Source organism: Muntiacus reevesi, chromosome 22 (assembly GCF_963930625.1).
Source record: "Muntiacus reevesi chromosome 22, mMunRee1.1, whole genome shotgun sequence".
Lineage (NCBI taxonomy): Eukaryota > Metazoa > Chordata > Mammalia > Artiodactyla > Cervidae > Muntiacus > Muntiacus reevesi.
In genome coordinates this window covers 48,811,873-48,829,250 of record NC_089270.1, presented here as the reverse complement: position 1 = coordinate 48,829,250, position 17,378 = coordinate 48,811,873, and the positions used below count along the sequence as shown (strand labels likewise).

The 17,378-nt window shown below is 45.9% G+C and overlaps 1 protein-coding gene and 1 long non-coding RNA gene across 2 annotated transcripts in view; both read right to left on the bottom strand.

Annotated features, from left to right (window-relative positions):
• Positions 1–6,208, bottom strand: part of LOC136152772 (exocyst complex component 1-like) — a 48,968-nt gene extending 42,760 nt beyond the window's left edge. Inside the window, 5 exon segments of the mRNA XM_065914143.1 lie at positions 41–268; positions 2,073–2,260; positions 2,509–2,528; positions 5,526–5,650; positions 6,125–6,208. Coding sequence (XP_065770215.1) covers positions 41–268; positions 2,073–2,260; positions 2,509–2,528; positions 5,526–5,650; positions 6,125–6,208 — 645 coding nt within the window.
• Positions 6,209–7,090: 882 nt separating this feature from the next.
• The window catches only part of LOC136153002 (uncharacterized), a 76,007-nt gene continuing 65,719 nt past the window's right edge, over positions 7,091–17,378 (bottom strand). The window contains exon 3 of the long non-coding RNA XR_010660316.1: positions 7,091–7,223. This is a non-coding gene — a long non-coding RNA (uncharacterized lncRNA). The remainder of the gene's footprint in view (positions 7,224–17,378) is intronic.

Here is a 17,378-nt window from a genome sequence, read left to right as displayed (position 1 = left end):
TTTTTTTTAATTGTTGTTAGTAGTTTATAACCATGCTTACCACAAGAAACTCTATCTCAGACAGGAGTTTTACGTTATTAGTGTTACTGAGATGAATGAGGTGGTTGCTTTCGGAGATCTGATCCATCTGTTCTTTTACACTTTGGAGCATTTCCTCATAACTGCTCAGTTTCAATTCAATCTGATCCACCTCCTTGAGAGCCTCATCCAGTAACTTCATAAGGATGTTGACTTGCTTTTCAGAGGCCATGATAGACTGGATGTTGGCCTACACAGTTAAAAAGAGAAGTAATACTTCATATTCTTCAAATGAAATATCCATAAATCTTTGACAGCAGCGTGACTCAGCAGCAGCGGCAACAAAGGCTGACACACACATCTACACGTCTACTTTAATTGGCTGCTTTGTGTTTACACTCCACTTTTTCACACAGTATTTCAGGGAAGCACACGTCCCCTTATGTGGAGGTTAGGGACCAGATCTCAATACCGCATATTTAGGGCATGCGCCATGATGTATCATCAGCAATGGTGGACTCTCATTAGTGCCGTTAGGTTATACCATCTCTGACGCTGCTTCCAGCTCTATCAACTATAGACATTTTCTATAATCTGCAACATTTATGTAAAATCCTAAACAAAAGCATAATAATCACCTATGCTAATGCCTTAGTTAAGAGGGTAGTAGTAGCATGCCAGTCTTTAACAGATACATGGAACTAATTTATAACTGTAGCATGATTTGTACTAATAGGATGTGGAAGAGTCTATTGCCATAAGATAGCTCCTTCTACAATATTCTTTCTTTTCTCTTTCATTTGCAACTACTTTTTTTTTTCCCCAGACAAAGTAGCAACAAACCACCGACCCCTTATTAATATTTTCTAAAGACTCTATTGATTCTCAATTCCCTGAAATATGGAAGCTTTCAAACCCAAAATTAAACTGCAAAGTAATATGATGACTTGAAACACAGATGCAACATTAACTAGAAAATACAAACCACAAAGCCACATTAAGAAGGCAGATAACATGATATGAGGAAAAAATTTGGATAAAGAAATAAAATAGTATCATTGTATGGGTGATGCTAAAATTTCACATGTTATTTTATATACTATTCATAATAACTCCCATGGAGATGCAGCCCAACTGTAAAGCAGCAGAGCTCTGACCCACTGAATCTTAAGCAGCAGAGCTGTGACTTGAACTGATCCAGGACAATTTTCACTTCAACATCTTGAAGTCTCTTCTAGGCTTTACTTCCAGAGAGTTCTACAAATTTGTAAGCTTGGGCTATTGGTGTAATCTCTGGACCTCAGTTCAACCTTACAACTTCTGTACCTTTCATGTATAAAATGCCAACACTCTTTTAAGTCTTAAAAACATTCCTTATTCTCAGAGTTTTTCTTAAATTCATACTTTGCCTAACAAAACGACACCCCCCTCACAAAACACTCTCATTTTAGATTTTTCTCGTAAGACAGGTGCTACTTGTAGCTTTTTACTTCCTAAAGATGTACATGTAGGTACAAGCTCAGATATGTGCATACAAATAAACAGCATCTATTCCACAGCAGTTCAGAGGAGTCGTCAAACATCCTTTTGCCCTGGCTCTCCTGTTTTCACTACACTATTTTGCTCTCTTTGGGTAAAGGATTCGCTTCTTTCAGCTCACTCTCTCTCCTTCTAACTTGTACCTATGTTTTTCCCCCCAAACCACAAAAATTATATTCTCTAGCCTTGAACTATTCTGAAGTGTTCCAGAGGCTGGGGGAATCAACCCCCAGGGTGGTTTCAGGTTGGCTACTTTCTACTTCCATCACTTCATATCAAGAACCTCCCCAAATCCAGAACCTCAGCCAACTGCCTTCACTGGCCTAATAGGAATGGTTCTGTCTCTGGACCAAGAACAGTGAAAGACAGAGGGAGGCAGCTGGTGATGCGCTTCTAGGGAAAGACAGCAACGATCCCACCGTCTAGGCTCAAAGGCAGCGGCAGCAGAATATGAACATCACCAGTCTCCTCAGCTTACCACACATCACTAGCCACACGTTACAAGAAAGGCTGACCCCATCTAACACCTGCAGCTCTCTGGACAACCTTTCTGCAAAGGCCTCGGCGCTAGAAATTGCATATTCACAGCCTTCCATCATTATCTCAATATCCCGCTCTTCTCTTGCATTTAACTCTTGGCATTCATCCACTGCCTCTTCCTCACCTCCTGTCACACTCTGATTTTCTCCACTTGGAACAGATTCTTAAAAGAGGGTAAAAATTAAAAATAAAGTAGTAAAAAACTAGGAAGGACAACAGCATTGTACTTACAGGTAAGGTCAGTTATAAGCACAGGTCACATTTAGAGGCTGAAAAATAGGAAAAAAATGATTCAAAATATATGAAAAAAAAACTTATTTTTATGAAGAACCGCGTATGTTAACATGTCTATTATAACAAAAGCATGCAGTCTAATTTATTGACTTGTGTTAAAACAGGCCTTAGTCACACTTTCCCAAAACATAATTAAACTATAAAACAAATATAAAACCGGAAACGAAACACGTGTACAAGCCTAACCTTTTTTTTTTCTCTACCTGAGATAACTGTTGCTCTAATACAATAATGCTTATAATTCAGGACACATGAGGAACAATTTGCTTTCCTTTTTTTTCCAGGTAACACCTTCTTCTGTTATTTTTGTTCTTTCTATCTTTGTTATGTTTTGTGTTTTCCTCCAAATAACTTTCAATTGAAATTTTAAAAATGCATCTACAATTCATAATTTATTTTGGGCAATGAAAATATTAACTGAACTTTCCATTTCTCTCTGTAAAAATTTTTCACATGTGTTTATAAAATTTCTAAGGATCAGCTAATAGAAACTTTCTCAATATCTGTATAGTAAGAACAACATCATGGCTGTGTAAAACTACAAAAATTTCAGCTGTCTTCCTGCTTCAAAACAAAAGACCAGGAGGTCAGAACTGAGATGCTTTCTAGATAAATGTTTCAGTTCACTTTCTGGAAAGAACAGACTCAGCATATGGGATTTTACATAAATCTTGAGATCGAGAGATAAAATGAAAAAAATAATTTTACCCTTAAATAAACCTCGAAACAAAGTTACTGATTTTCAACAATTCACAGGACACGCTTTAAAACACAAATTCCAAGTGTTTTAGATATTCATTATTTTGTATGAAAATGAGAATCTACATTCAGCATGACTTGACATATGTTAACTTGTCCTTGAACAAAACACACCTAATTCAAAGTAACAAATGATTTACTCTTAAGAATGCTAATTAGCCAGCTTTAGATAACATGCCAGAAAAAAAAGAGGGGCTAAAACTTTCGGCACAGGCAATTACAGACTGCAGTACACAAACGCAAGTCCCCTAGAGCGGCGTCTCCCAGCTCTCAGCCCTTTCCAAGTCACTCTGGAAATGTTAAAAGTGTTTTGTGTGCAGCTTTTTAGCCACTAGGGGGCAGGGGATGCCCAGTTCATTCTGCACAGCTCCTTACACAAGTAAACATTTAAAATAAACAAATATTTTAAATGATCATAATTGTTTCAGAAGGCATCTTCTCACATAAGCAAGGTCATAAATCACTGTCAAGTAAAACTGAAGTAGCACCAAATCAATAACAAGAAACATTTTTATGGACTTTGAAACTTTAGAAAGCATTTGTATGTTCATTATCTAATGTAATCCTCAAATAAATTCCATGAAATAGTTATTATTTTCCCATTAGAAATTACCACATACTATGTCCTTAGTGACTGCCCAAGAAAAGCTGAAATCTTGAGTGTTACACCTATTAATGCCAAGGTCCCCGCCCCACCCCATGGGAATGCTGGATGCTAAAACTGACAGGGATTTTCAGCTCAAGATGGCAGACTAGGACACATTTACTTTCTGTTCCTTCTGAAACCATACTTAAATAAAAGTGTAGAAATACCAAAATTAATAAGCCAGTAAAAGCCAAGAGGTTGTGGAAGTCATCAACTACAGAAAGATTTCAACATATTTCGAGAAGGCAAAAAATGAAACAGAGTGATGAATAAAATAACTAAGGAAAGACTGTCCTAAGGAGGGTCTGCACAAAGCCAGTTAGCTTTCGGTGAGTTCTGGTTATAGCAAAGGGCAAGGAAAGAAGAGGAGCTGAAAAACAAGGAAATTAAAGTTATTTTAGGGAAAAAAGTTACTTGTATGAGCTCCAGAGACCACTCAGCCTGCTGCCATATCAATCCATGGATTACAATGGATTGTTGGTAAGCAAGACAAGAAAATAAGGAAGAAACAAAAATGAAGAGATTGTTCCTTACTGAACTCTTCTCAAATGAGATCAAGGAATTATGGTTAAATGCCACAGCTGTAAATCATTTCTGCTCCTAGAGAGGTCAGATAGGGCTTATGATATTTCTCGCTTTTTTCAGACATAATTTAGGTCTGAGAAAAACCTTTTGTGTCCTCCAATCTCAAATCTTCTTGGGGATGGAAGTCCAAATTTACTCTGACATACTATAAAAAGAATCTCAAGAGCAGAGGGCAAACTAATTTATAATATATGAATTATGTCCAGTGTTATTTTAAATAGATTTTAAACTAAAATATATAAATAAAGTTTCACTGATCAATACAATTCTGGGTTCTGAAACCTCTACATGTCACATGCCTGCTGTGTAACACACAATGTCAGCCCAGGAGAAAGAAAACACTCCAATGAAGTAAGCCAAAGAAACAAGATTCAAACTCGATAAAGCCATGTTAGACTAGGAGTTTTCAGTCCTATCCTATTCTTTTGAAGCTTCTACCTTGTGAATAATAACATGTCTCCCTTGTCCTAGACACCCAAGAGTGTGACTTCTCTCCTGGGCATAAGAATCTTTAGAATTATATATGGTAGTAAAGAGTGGACCCAGCTGACATGCTCACAGTGACCAAACTGTACTGACTGACTGAAGCTGACACAGAGCTCCACTATGAACCTGCAATAAGTGATGTGTTTGCTTTCTCAACATGAATGAGCTGCCTTACTGGACACACTCCAGGAAGGCCACAGAAACAGGCTTCTAATCCATACAGAATAATGCACTGGTAAATTTCTTTCGGGAAAGCCCATGATTTATCTAGACTATCATCTTTACATATCTGGATCCTTCAAACTATACCAAAGGGAAAACCTCCGCTGGTGCTATGCTGACAACTGGTGGTCCTTAACCTGCCTCTTCTGAGATCAGAACCCAACGCAGCAGGTGATCAATTCATGAATTGAGCAAAAGAAAACCTACAGGGTAGGATATAGACTCATTATAGGTATGACACTTAGGGCTAAGTGCCATAAGGAGGACAAGAAAAGAACAGTAACACGTGAAGCATGTATGGCGGGGAGGCACCACAGCCCAGAGCAGGTTTGGGTCACATCCTGGCTAAGCCATTACCATCTGCACACCCTGAAGAACAGTCTAAGATTTAACTGTTGTACCAAATTTCTAAAAAGAAGTGAAGAAAGAGGCTTACCCGCCAGAAAAGGACGTGGTGGGGTGCAGCACCTGGCCAGGTGAGGGCTCTGCATTCCGGCTGGTGATGATGGCAGAGGAGCCGCGGCGGAGAAGCTGCTCCTGGCTCCTGGCCTCGCAGAGAAGCTGGAGAGGTCCCCACAGGTGCTGGACCACCCCCGGGAGGGTGGGTGGCTCCTGCAGTCAGCTTTGCACAGGTCTCTGAGACCCAGGCAGGGAAGGGCCGGCAGATACACACGCAGGCACCAAGGGGGCTGCATGATGAGGAGCTAGATGGGATGAGCTCTGGAGAAGGAGGCCCCCACGGTCCTGAAGAGTCTCTGCACGGTGGCCCATCTGGTGCCAAACACCTGCCACCCACAGTGGGAGGTCTCAGCGGCTAGAGAGCCCGGGAGGGGTCGTGCACTGGGCCCCGCCCTTTGCCCCGGAATTTGCAGTTTCTCTGTGACACGTATACCATGGACGCGTCACAATTGCCAGGCTGAGTCCTCCTCCCTCCAGGGCGTGTTTGACCGCGAGAGGAGTAAGAAGCTAGGGAGACGCTCTCCCAGTTTCACATTCTATTCTCGGGTTATTTGGCGCACAATACGGGCAATTTACTGTGTAAACTTCTTTCTGTGCTCCGCCGCCGGCGCCCGCTGGGCCGGCGCTCGCTGGTTTTGCGCCCTCGGGGTGCCACCACATCTGGCCGGGGTCACTCCGCCGCCCCAGCTCCTGCTTTACAACCTGGTCGCAGGCTGCTCAACCAGGATCCAGTGCCCTCATCGTCCGGGTTTTACAGCATGCCGAAAAGGTGGTACCCAATCCAGCAGGCTGGGTACTCCCGTGTGGGCGGGCTACCCCTGGCGAACTTGAGGGAGCGGCCGAAGCAGCAGCCCGTCCTGTCCACTCGTAATTCCATGATGTTCGGACCTTCGAGAACCGTCAGAATTCCTCCACCGGGGCGCAAAATTACTCTCCTGCGTTCACTCCCTGAGCTACCTGTTCAGGTAGCCAAGGCTGGGAAGCCGGTACCAACCAGTCACCGCCCACTTCCTCGCGCAAAGGAGAGTAAGGCCATGGTCCAGGAAGATCAAAGGGAAGGCGTGACAGAGGAGGAAGGTCACACAGAGGCCGAAGGAGAGGACAACGGAAAGATGAGTCCGGACCCCAGCGGGGCTATGACAATGACACCTAGGCCCCAGGAGACCGGCGGGCTCCTCCCGCCCCTCCACTGCCCTCCCGAGCCTCCAAACCTCCTTCCGGGGCACCCAGGAGGCAACTTCAGTGAGAAAGCCCAGGTGTCTCGGACGAAGCCTTCCTCCCAAAGCCCCGCCATCTGCTCAGACGGCACTGCTGGAGACGGCCGGCCTCCCTCGCAGCCTGGCCCCCTGGCCACAGTGCTCTCTGCCCCAAGTCCGCGCTGCAGCCTGCTGCCCGAGAGGCCAGGAGAAGTGGTGCTGGGTGAAGACCACCAACCCGGCTGCCCAGAGTCACCGATGTCCGGGAAGGCGCTGCAGCGTGAGCCACCTTCAGACACCCCGCGGAGAAGCTCTTCTCCCCTAGGAGCCGCCAGCAGTGGGCGCCCCCGCCGCTTTTTCTGCCACTGCCGCCCCCGCTGGCGCCACTGCCGCCCCCGCTGCCGCTGCTCTGGGGTCGCAGTGACCTTCCCCCGCCTCCGAAGCTTCCAGCCATGACTCGCGCCAAAACCCGGGGCACCCTGAAACAAAACAGGGACCGTCAGAGGAACAGAATCCTGAGGGATGCAAGGAAGGCCATGCGATGCCGCAGCGCCGCCCCGCCTGCCCCAGGGACCACAGGCTCCCTGCCTCCGGTCAGTCACACGTTGCAGGTCCCTCCTACCACCACCAACTTGGCCGACCTGTCCTCCAGATTCCCCAATCTGGCTGGCCTTCCACCTTGCCTGACACCTTATGTGGATCGGGTGGCAAGACACACAGCCCCCGTGGACTCTCATTCTGCTAGTCCTGCAGATGCTCTGCCTCCAGTTTCCAATCCCACTGTGGGAACTACCCTCAAGGAGGATGCGGGCACTGCGTGTGCAGTCAGAGCAACACCACCTTCTATTTCTGACCTCTCCACACCCCTGAGCACCCCAACCCTCCCCTTCCAGCCACCCTCCGACAAAAATGAATCCCCAACACCCATGTGTATAGATTCTCCCCCTCCCTCATACTTACTCACCCCTCTTCCAGACCGCCCCATCGCTCCCCCTGCTACAACTTCTACTGGAGTCCCTTTTACCACCACAGTCACAGCATCTCCAAGTGTAACCTTCCTGTCTCCTTCAGATCAGGACGTCACTGACATGGACACTACTCCCCCGGCTCATGCTGTAACCTTTCAGTCTCCCCCAGGTACTGGGGTGGAGCAGACACGCACTGCAGGGAGACCAGACACCACCAGCGCCATTTGTGCCGACGGTCTCCTGCCCTGCTTCAATCTTTAACTATGCCTTTCACTCCCAAACCAACCCTCACCCTACATCTGCAGCCACTGATGGGCAGCAGAGAGCCTCTGTTTCTCCCAAGCCCCCATCTGGGGCTCCGGCTGCCATCTTCCCCGGGCCCCCACCTGGGGGTCAGGCTGTCGTCTTCCGCGGGCCCCCACCCGGAGGTCAGGCTGCCGCCTTTCCCGGGCCCCCATCTGGGGCTCCGGCTGCCGCCTTCCCTGGGCCCCCACATGGTTATCAGGCTGCCGCCTTTCCCGGGCCCCCACCTGGGGGTCAGGCTGCTACCCTTCCCGGGCCCTCATCTGGGGCTCCGGCTGCCGCCTTTCCCGGGCCCCCACCTGGGACTCTGGTTAATGTCTCCCTTGGAACCCCATCTACGGCCTTGGGTCCTGTCTTCCCCGGCCCCACTGTGTAGGACTCCAGCCAGTGTCTTCCCCATCCCTCCATCTAGGGTTCTGCCCACTCTCTCCCCTAGCCCCCCATCTACAGCTTTTGGTCCTGTCTTCCCTGGCCCCCTCTCTAGGGCTTTGGCTCTTTCCCTCAGTCCCCAAATTATGGCTTTAGGTCCTGCCTCCCCCAGCCCCCCATCTATTGCTTCAGCTCCTGTTTTCCCCAAACCCCCATCTATGGCTTCGGCTCCTGCCTCCCCCAGCCCCCCACCTATGGCTTCGGCAGTTATCTATGCTTCAGCAGTCAGCATCTCTACAGATGTCAAACCAGTCTTTGACATCAAAGCTATGGATGCACCTCCTCCTCAGACTTTACTTTCTAGTCTACCTCTGACTCCAAGGACAACCACTACTCATACCACATGGCTCTTCCTGGTTCTGAGAACACAGCACCCAGTGGCAGCGATGCCTGGACCCGAGCCTCGACTTATTTACCTGTGGACGTGGTCAACAGAGGTACCCATGTTTCAAGTGAAGCTTGAAACCCAGAACTCACCATTGAACCCACATCTGGGGCCAACAATAGGAAGAAGCCTAACAAGTCTATTCCACTGGGAAACCCATTAGCCCTAGCACAAGATGAAAAGCTAACCTCTTCTGCAGTCCAGCCACCCAGAGGAAGGATAATGGATTCGGGTTTACCAGATCCCCTGTCTTCCACCACCACCATCAACATGCAGCCGCCCTCTGTCTACAGCTCAGGTATTTTCCCCAGGGATGTATCTGCTACTTCTGGTTTTGGAATGGATACCACAGTGCCCAGTCCTGGAGACAGTAGCTTGTTGTCTTGCTAGTACCACATGAGGCCCACTGTTGATGGGGCTGCAGCCTCTATGGCTGGTGGGAGTTTTGGGTTGGTGTGAATGCCCTAGGCCTCACTTATTCAGAAGCATCTGGCCCACCTCACTTTTGCACAGAACTGTGTGGGACACCCAGCACCACCTGTGTTCCTACTGTGGCCAGATCACCTTGGGCTCATCTCATTGCAGCTGGCTGCTGCAGTAGGAACAGCAAGCCCCCATCCCAGCATCCGGGCACGTATCTGGTTCCAACTTGAATCCAAACGCCTGGGGTCTCCTTCAGCCAAGTCCAGGTGGTAGAGTCACGGCAGGGGAAACCACCATCCTTATGGTTAGAGGTCGGGGTGTTACCACTTCCCATCACTGCACCCAGGACCCACATGAGTGTAGACAATCTACAGTTACAAATCCCATCACCATGAAGAAGAAATTTGTGTCAAGGGACAAGTCAATTTCAACTTTTCACTAGAACAACACTGCATCCATTGGATTTGCAACTGTGAGACCCAACCCTGGCTTGAAACCCACTAGAAGTTCCACCTGACTTCCAAACACAACGGGCCCACCTGTCCAAGATCCAAGTGGTGGTGGTATAGGAGGGAACGTCATCATTCCCAGGAATGGAGGACCTGGTATCCACACTTCCCATTAGTACAACTGGGACCCACCTGGCCAATACACCATGGGTGAACACATGGAAGGAGCCACATCTCATCTCGGATGGGAGGCCCCAGTGTCAGCACCTGCCACTGGGCTCGGAACTCATATATGCAAAGCACAGAGCGGGTGACGGGGGCCAGCACCTCACCCGCTGTGACTGGGTACACTTCTGCTGTCCCATTCACACAAAGCACCCAGGCCTCCCCAGCCCAAACCCACGTAGTACGATGGGGGATAGCACCATATATATTTAGAGAGGAACGTCTGCACTCAGAACTCCTGGGACCCCAACTCAGGGCACCCCTCTGACTTTGGAGGAGCACGATGTTGCCTTTAGCAGCAATGAGCCAAAGGACCACACGCTCAGCGATATGCACGGGTAGGTGTGTGTTGTATGTGCATGGGTGAGGAAGGTGGGTGTGTGTGTGTCGTGCAGGCTGAGAAGCATCTGAGCCCAGTTCAGAACTACATACCAGAATTGAGAAGTTCCATGTGGAGGATGGAAAGTAATCTGCATGTATCATCCACTATGCCATCCCTGGTTTGACTGTAAACTTGGCCGACCCAAACTTCTGGATAATTTCCCTACACTTGGAACTGGCAAGTTCTACAGCTGTCTTTAGCTGCTTCCTCTCCCCCTACCCATTTGCCTCAATGGACACTTATCTTTCCCAGCTTTATGGACAAATATGTATATAGGTAATTTATATATAAGTAAAAACTTATTCCTGTTAATCTACTACTGTTTGTGTGTCTTTACCCATTGATATATATGAGTCATGATGTGTTGAGGCAGACTTAAGGTTGCAAAATTTTCTGGGTCCCAGTGGCTGGGTTGTGGAGCTAGGCATACATTATGACCATGTGTGCTGACTTCTGAAATCTGCTTTGAGTGTAAGGAGTGACAGTCCAGGAAGAACTAAGGTCCAGAGGAGGGAGAGACAGGGCAGCTCATCCTTACTTCTCTATGTCTCTCTCTCTCCCCCTGCACCACTCGAACCACACCAGAGGCCAGACAATCCCTGATGTGTGAAGAGGAAACACACTTCATGGTTTTCGTTTTTGAAAACGTTTAAATGTCTCTTTTGTGCATCTTCTGATCCAATTGAAACTTAGGCCAGTCATCTTTGTATGTTCCCACTTCACCCAGAGAGGATGGACTTTGTATCCAGGTTCATGTGTCTGGAGAAACAAAGGAAGAGTCCATGCCTGCTCTGTAATTGTTGAAAATTTAAGTTTACTTCAAGTTGATCATACTGCTTAAAGTATCAGAAAAGATTCTCTTCAATAACTGGCTTGGCTCTGAGATACGCTGCTAAAATACCAAACATAAGAGGTATAACTGTGTCCAGTTCTTGCAGACCCTAGAGTTTTGCTGGGCCTCCAGGAGGTTCAATAAAGGCAAAACTCCTGACTCTCTGTAGCCTATCCTGTAGTCAGAGGGGAGAACAGAAATCAGTGTAAATTATCTGACAAGCTGGAGGTGTGGTTTAGTTGCTAAGTTGTGTCAGACTCTTTGCAACCCCAGGGACTGTAGCCCACCTGTAGGCTCCTCTGTCCACAGGATTTTCCAGGCAAGGATACTGGAGTGGGTTGCCATTTCCTTCTCCAGGGGGTCTTCCTGACCCAGAGATCGGGCCAGGTCTCCTGCATTACAGGTGGATTCTTTACTGACTGAGCCTCCAGGGAAGCCTAGTAACAAACGCAACAGAGATTGAGCAGTGTATGGGCAGAGAAACAAGGTGTTCCAGTTAAACAGTAGAACAGGATAAGTCTTACTGGGAAGGTGGAGTTTGAACAGTGTAGCGGGAGGGAACTGAGTCAGATACCTGAGGAAAAAGCATTCCAGATAATGGGAATAACCTCTCCAAGGCCCAGAAGAAGGACACCAATGCCCTAAGGGAAAAGCTAGTAAATAATGCGGCTGGAAGAAAGTCAGAAAGTGGGAAGGGAGAAGAGAAGAGGAAAGGAGGATGGAGAAGATGTGGATTGAATTGTGGCATCATCATTTATTGACTGTGTGATCACAAAGTTAATTCAACCTTCAAACGTTTCAGTGAAATCAGTGATTTTCCTATGGCCAATTTACCTCACACGAGTTTTGGAAGGATAAAATAACACAGGGAAATGAATTATAAGCCACTGTTATTATTCTACACATAAAGACAGATAGACAGACAGATATAGAGAGTTAAGACAATTTTTTTGTCCCCCTCCACAGATTCATATATTGAAGCCCTATCCCCTTATGTGTGATGGAATTAGGAGATGGAGTTTTTAGGAGGTAACTAGGTTTAGAAGAGGCCATGAGGGTAGAGCTGTCATGATAGGATTAGCTCTTATAAGAAACAGAAAAAACACGAAAGCTTTCTCTCTCCACCATGTGAGGAGGACACAGCAAGGAGATGGCCATCTACAAGCCAAAAATGGAGGACTCACCTGGAAGTGTTTCTGCCTTGCTCTTAAGACTTCCCAGAAGTGTGAAATGTCTCTTGTTTAAGCCACTTAGTCTATGCTATTCTGTTATAGCAGCCTGAGCAGACTAATACAGGCAGGTGAGTAGGGAAAGGATAACTGATAGCTACATAGATGGAGATAGAGCATGCGTATGTATGCTTAATGAATTACTTCAAATGTCCTCACCAGGCAATTCAAATAGGAGATTCCCATTTTAAAGGGAGCATAAAAGTGCTTGCTTTCATGAAGTATACAGATGGAAAAATACTGCAGCCTAAAAATGCACAGCACTGAGCCTAATGCAACATTTCTGAGATTAGTCCTGCAAAACAAAGAACACCATCACAGAGAGGCCGACAGCCTCCTCCCGGCACCCTGCCGCCTGATTCATTTACTCCAAGTTGTTCCTCCCGACTCCAGAGGATCAAAGCTCCTGTTGCCTGACTTCAGACACTCTCCTTCCCTACCAGAAGCAGGGCTGAAATACAGTTTGCTTCTAATAGTTCCACACCTTCTCTCGGCCATGCAGGACAACATCACCAGGGACAATTTTTAACTTTTAAAATTTATAATGCTTTTCATTAAAAAACAAAAATCCTTCAAAGCTGAAAACAACAATTCTGATAAGGCAAGCACTTAGCAAATGTATGAGATATAAAGATGATTTTGAATTTCATGTTTTAATGCATTTACACAGTTGAAGCTACATCTAAATAAATGGAAATATTGTTATGAAAATACTATGTGGACATGATAGCATCTCAAATACAGAAATTCAACTTTTCTAACCCCAGTTCCCCTCTCCAGAGACAGTTTTTGGCCACAGGAATGTTGCCCCCATAATTCTAGACATTATGTTTATCTGCTGTATCCATTGTAGATCCATTTTAGCACCCTAGCATGAGGCAGGAAGATAAACTCCTACCCCCACTACTTCTCATCCCTCTTCCCTCCAATACATCATATTCATTTCATCACTTCTGCTGCCTCTCTTCTGTAATGCCATGCAATTTTTGCTGGCTTTTATTGAAGGGAGAAGTAGTAGCCTAGTGGCTAAAAGCCTTGGTTCTGGAGATGGACCACTTGGCTTGGAAGCTTTGTTCTTCAGTATATTAGCTCTGCAATCCTGAGCAATTTACTCAACCTTCCTGGGCCTCTGTTTCCTCACCTGTATGATGAGGAACTGGATGATAACCACCACTGCGTGGAGTTGCTCGTGATGATGCAAATAATAACACATCTGCAGCCTTCAATGTCCAACACACGGAAGCTCTCAAGAAATATTAGCTATAGGACATAGCTACAGTACTCACTTTCACTCTAATCTCATCATTTTCTTTATGCCTGAGACTGCTTCTGCCCCCAGTTCTGTCTTTCCCCTTGTACAGCTCACCTTTGGGCAATAGCATGTTTGCTTTACCTGTGATGATAATATTTATAATTTGTTATGCAAACACAACAAAGTGTCCTGTGTTTTATTTACAGGTTGATGCTATGGGTTGAAAACCAGTAAGTTAAATTAACTAAGTTCTGCTCGGTCCTGGGGACAACAGAATGGTAGAACTGTATTTCCCTCTCTGTAGGCATGATGCTCCTACTTCTGTCTCTATCATCAACTGTTTAAACTCATGCTGTATTTCAGTTTGCTTTTTCCTTCAACTGCTATTTTCTCACAAAATGTCATCACTTCTCCTAAAATCTGACCCACCTTCTTTTGTTCTCTTGAACCATTTCCCCAGAATAAACTATTTTTAAAATGTTCAAAGGCAACACTGTTTCCTTGCCTGGATCCCCTCCTCTTTCAGAACCCTTGCCCCTCCCCCTCCTCAGTTTGAAGCTCTAAGACCAAAGGAAGCATAAGACCCTGAAAGAAAAGAGACCAAATTGCTTTCAGGTTAGACTGGAAATAACCACTAGTTACTGATCATGAAAACGGCATAATTCTGGCCCCATCACTCCTAATTTCCTTGCCTTGTGGGAGAGTTAACAATCTGGATTTCAACCAGTACTTCAGGTCATTATGAGCCAGGTAGTCCTTATTCCATACTGTGCCCAATACTGGTCTAGGCCACGAGTGAGATCTCACCTAGGGCCTCTTATATTTCTTAAGATTAGAAATTTTGTGTGGAACTTCAGGCTAAAACTCTCGTTATTATCAAGCAGGGCATTTTCCCCACATATACCTCTCAAGAATTAGCAGGCGGCTTGTGGAAGATTTGAGAATCCCAGACTCATGAATGCATGTCTTTCTTGTCGCCGATATTTTCTTCTCAGAGATCCAGAAACACCCTTGCCTATGCTGAGCCCACCCAGGCCCTCCCTGGACCGGGCGCTGCCGTCACCCAGGGTGACGAGAGGCGAGGGGCTGCCTGAGCAGCAGCTGACGCCTCACGTGAGACGGAGCCGGGCGCGGTCCCTCAGCAGCCCCGGGACAGGGGTGCCGCCCTCAGACGCTCCTCTCAGGCCTGGAGAACGCCGCGGGTGCTAAGTGTTGGAGCCACAATGTGGACCTCCCGTATTTGCCCAAGGTGGAAAGGCTAGGAGAGACAGAAAAACAAAACAACCTTGAGAAACAGAACCAGGCTTGAAAAGTTGTCTCTCTGAGACAAGTGGCACTTTTGTCTTAAATTCACGCTAAGTTGGAGATCACACACCTTTGGTTTTTAAACTGGCAGATACTTGTTTTACAATGTTGTGTTGGTTTATGCCATACAACAAAGCAAATCAGTCATAATTATATATACATATATAATATATACATTATATATAATATAAACATATAATTATCTATATCTGTATCTCCCCTTCCTCTTGAGCCTACCTCAGCCCTCCCCTCACTCCCCTCCAGGCCATCACAGAGTACCAGGCTGGGCTCTCCGGGTTATCCGGCAGCTTCCCACTAGTAGCTATTTCACACGTGATAGTGTCTATATGCCAATGCTACTTTGTGGCGACATGGATGAACCGAGACACTTTCTTAGAAGTAGGTTTTCAGAACATGGAGGAAAAATGAAAGCTTATGTCCAAAGAGATGGGGATGTGTGTGGGGGAGGCGGGGGGACAGTGAGATAAAGGGTGCAAAACATAAGCTCTGTCCATTTTTAATTTGCTGCTGGACTAGCCCAGGCTGTTGTACAGAAATCTGAAAACACTAAATGTGGTGAAATAGCCACATGGACAATTGCTCAAAAATACTTTTCTGTTCCCCTTGAAACAGAATGATTTTACTGATTTCATCAAATACATACCTCAAAGTGATGACAGAAAGTTGAGTAAGTTATGTGCTGGGAATTGCACTTATGATTATTAGCAAGCACAATTACAGTGCTTACACTACAACAAGTACTATTTTAAGTGCTTAGCAAGTGCTTAAGCCCATTTAATCCTCACAATTGCAATCTTAGGTAGGTATTATTTATAATACTGACTTATTTTTTTGAAACTGAGGCCCAGAGAGGTTAAAGAGCCTGTCCAATGTCGCACAGTAAGTAGATGGCAAAAACCCAGGATTAAAACAAACCATCTATACTTTCATCACTTTGCTATGTCACCTTATTACAAGTTATGTTTAGGGAAGGGACAAAAATGACAAGACTCAACTAAAAGGAAAAGGGAGAAATGAGAAAATGACTGATCCTAGAAGCTAGGCAGGGTTTAGGCTCAGGAATTTCTGGTGATGAGGTCTGGAAATAAGAATAAGAACTTTTGGGGAATATTAATTTGGGGTAGTATCTGAATCCATTGAGAAATGACTTTGTTTTCTTTAAAATTTATAAAGACCAGTTGGATGAAGAGTCATAAAGGAGAGGAAAAGAAGATGGTGGCTTAAGTAACGTCTTACTTAAGTAACCTCTTCCCTCTCGTTAGGACTTCCTGGGTAGCTCAGTTGGGAAACAGTCTGCCTGCAATGCAGGAGACCCCAGTTCGATTCCCGGGTCAGGAAGATCCCCTGAAGAAGGGAAACTGCCCACTCCAGTACTCTTGGGCTTCCCTCGTGGCTCAGTTGGCAAATAATCCGCCTGCAATGCAGGAGACCTGGGTTCGATCCCTTGGTTGGGAAGATCCCCTGGAGCAAGGTATGGCAACCCACTCCAGTATTCTTGCCTGGAGCCTCCCCATGGACAGAGAAGCCTGGGGGGCTATGGGGTCTCCAAAGAGTTGGACATGACCGAGCAACTTTTACTTTCCTTCTAATTAATAGAGGTGAGAGGACCTGTGGAGAAGGACAGAGCTCTCTCTACTAGCTGTCCAGACATGTTACCAGGATGAACAAGGAGAAAAACGGCAACCACTGTACTGGATCTGATGATCCCGCAAAGCCAAGGATTCAGGTTTTTAAGAATGGCTTATGATGGCAAACCTGCTGCATGCCGCTATTCCACTAAGTGTGCTTCCAGGCACACATCTTAACTGGGGTAATAGTTCCTAAGAGGTGCACATTTGTTCGGTACGGTTGCTGTAATATTACTACAAACTTGGTGGCTTAAAATGAAACACATTTTCTTACGGTTCTGGAAGACAGAGGTCCAAAACCAGTTTCACTGGACTGAAATCAGGAGTTGGTAGGACCATTCATGCCCCCTCTAGAGGCTCTAAGACAGAATCTGTTTTCTTGTCAGCATTCCTTGGTTTCTGGCTGCATCAATCCAAACCTAGCTTCATCATCACTTTCTCTTTGGAGTCAAATCTCCCTCTACCTCTCTCTCGTGAGGACACCAGTGATGACTGAGTACCCATCCAGGTAACCCAGGAGAATCTTCCTATCAATAACCTTAATTTAATCCCATTGGCAAAATCCCTTCTGTCATTTAATGTGACATTCACAGGTTCTGGGCATTAGAATATGGATATTTAGGGACAAGGGTATTATTCAGTACACAACAAGGAAGATACAGTTATGTTTCTCGGTTGCAGGAAATGAAGTTTAGGAGAGCAATTTTTCCCAGGTTTTACAATCTCCAGAGTTGAGGTTTAAATCCTGGCAGTCAGAGTTTAGGACACACTCTAAACAATTTCAATCTGTGTCCTTAACTACT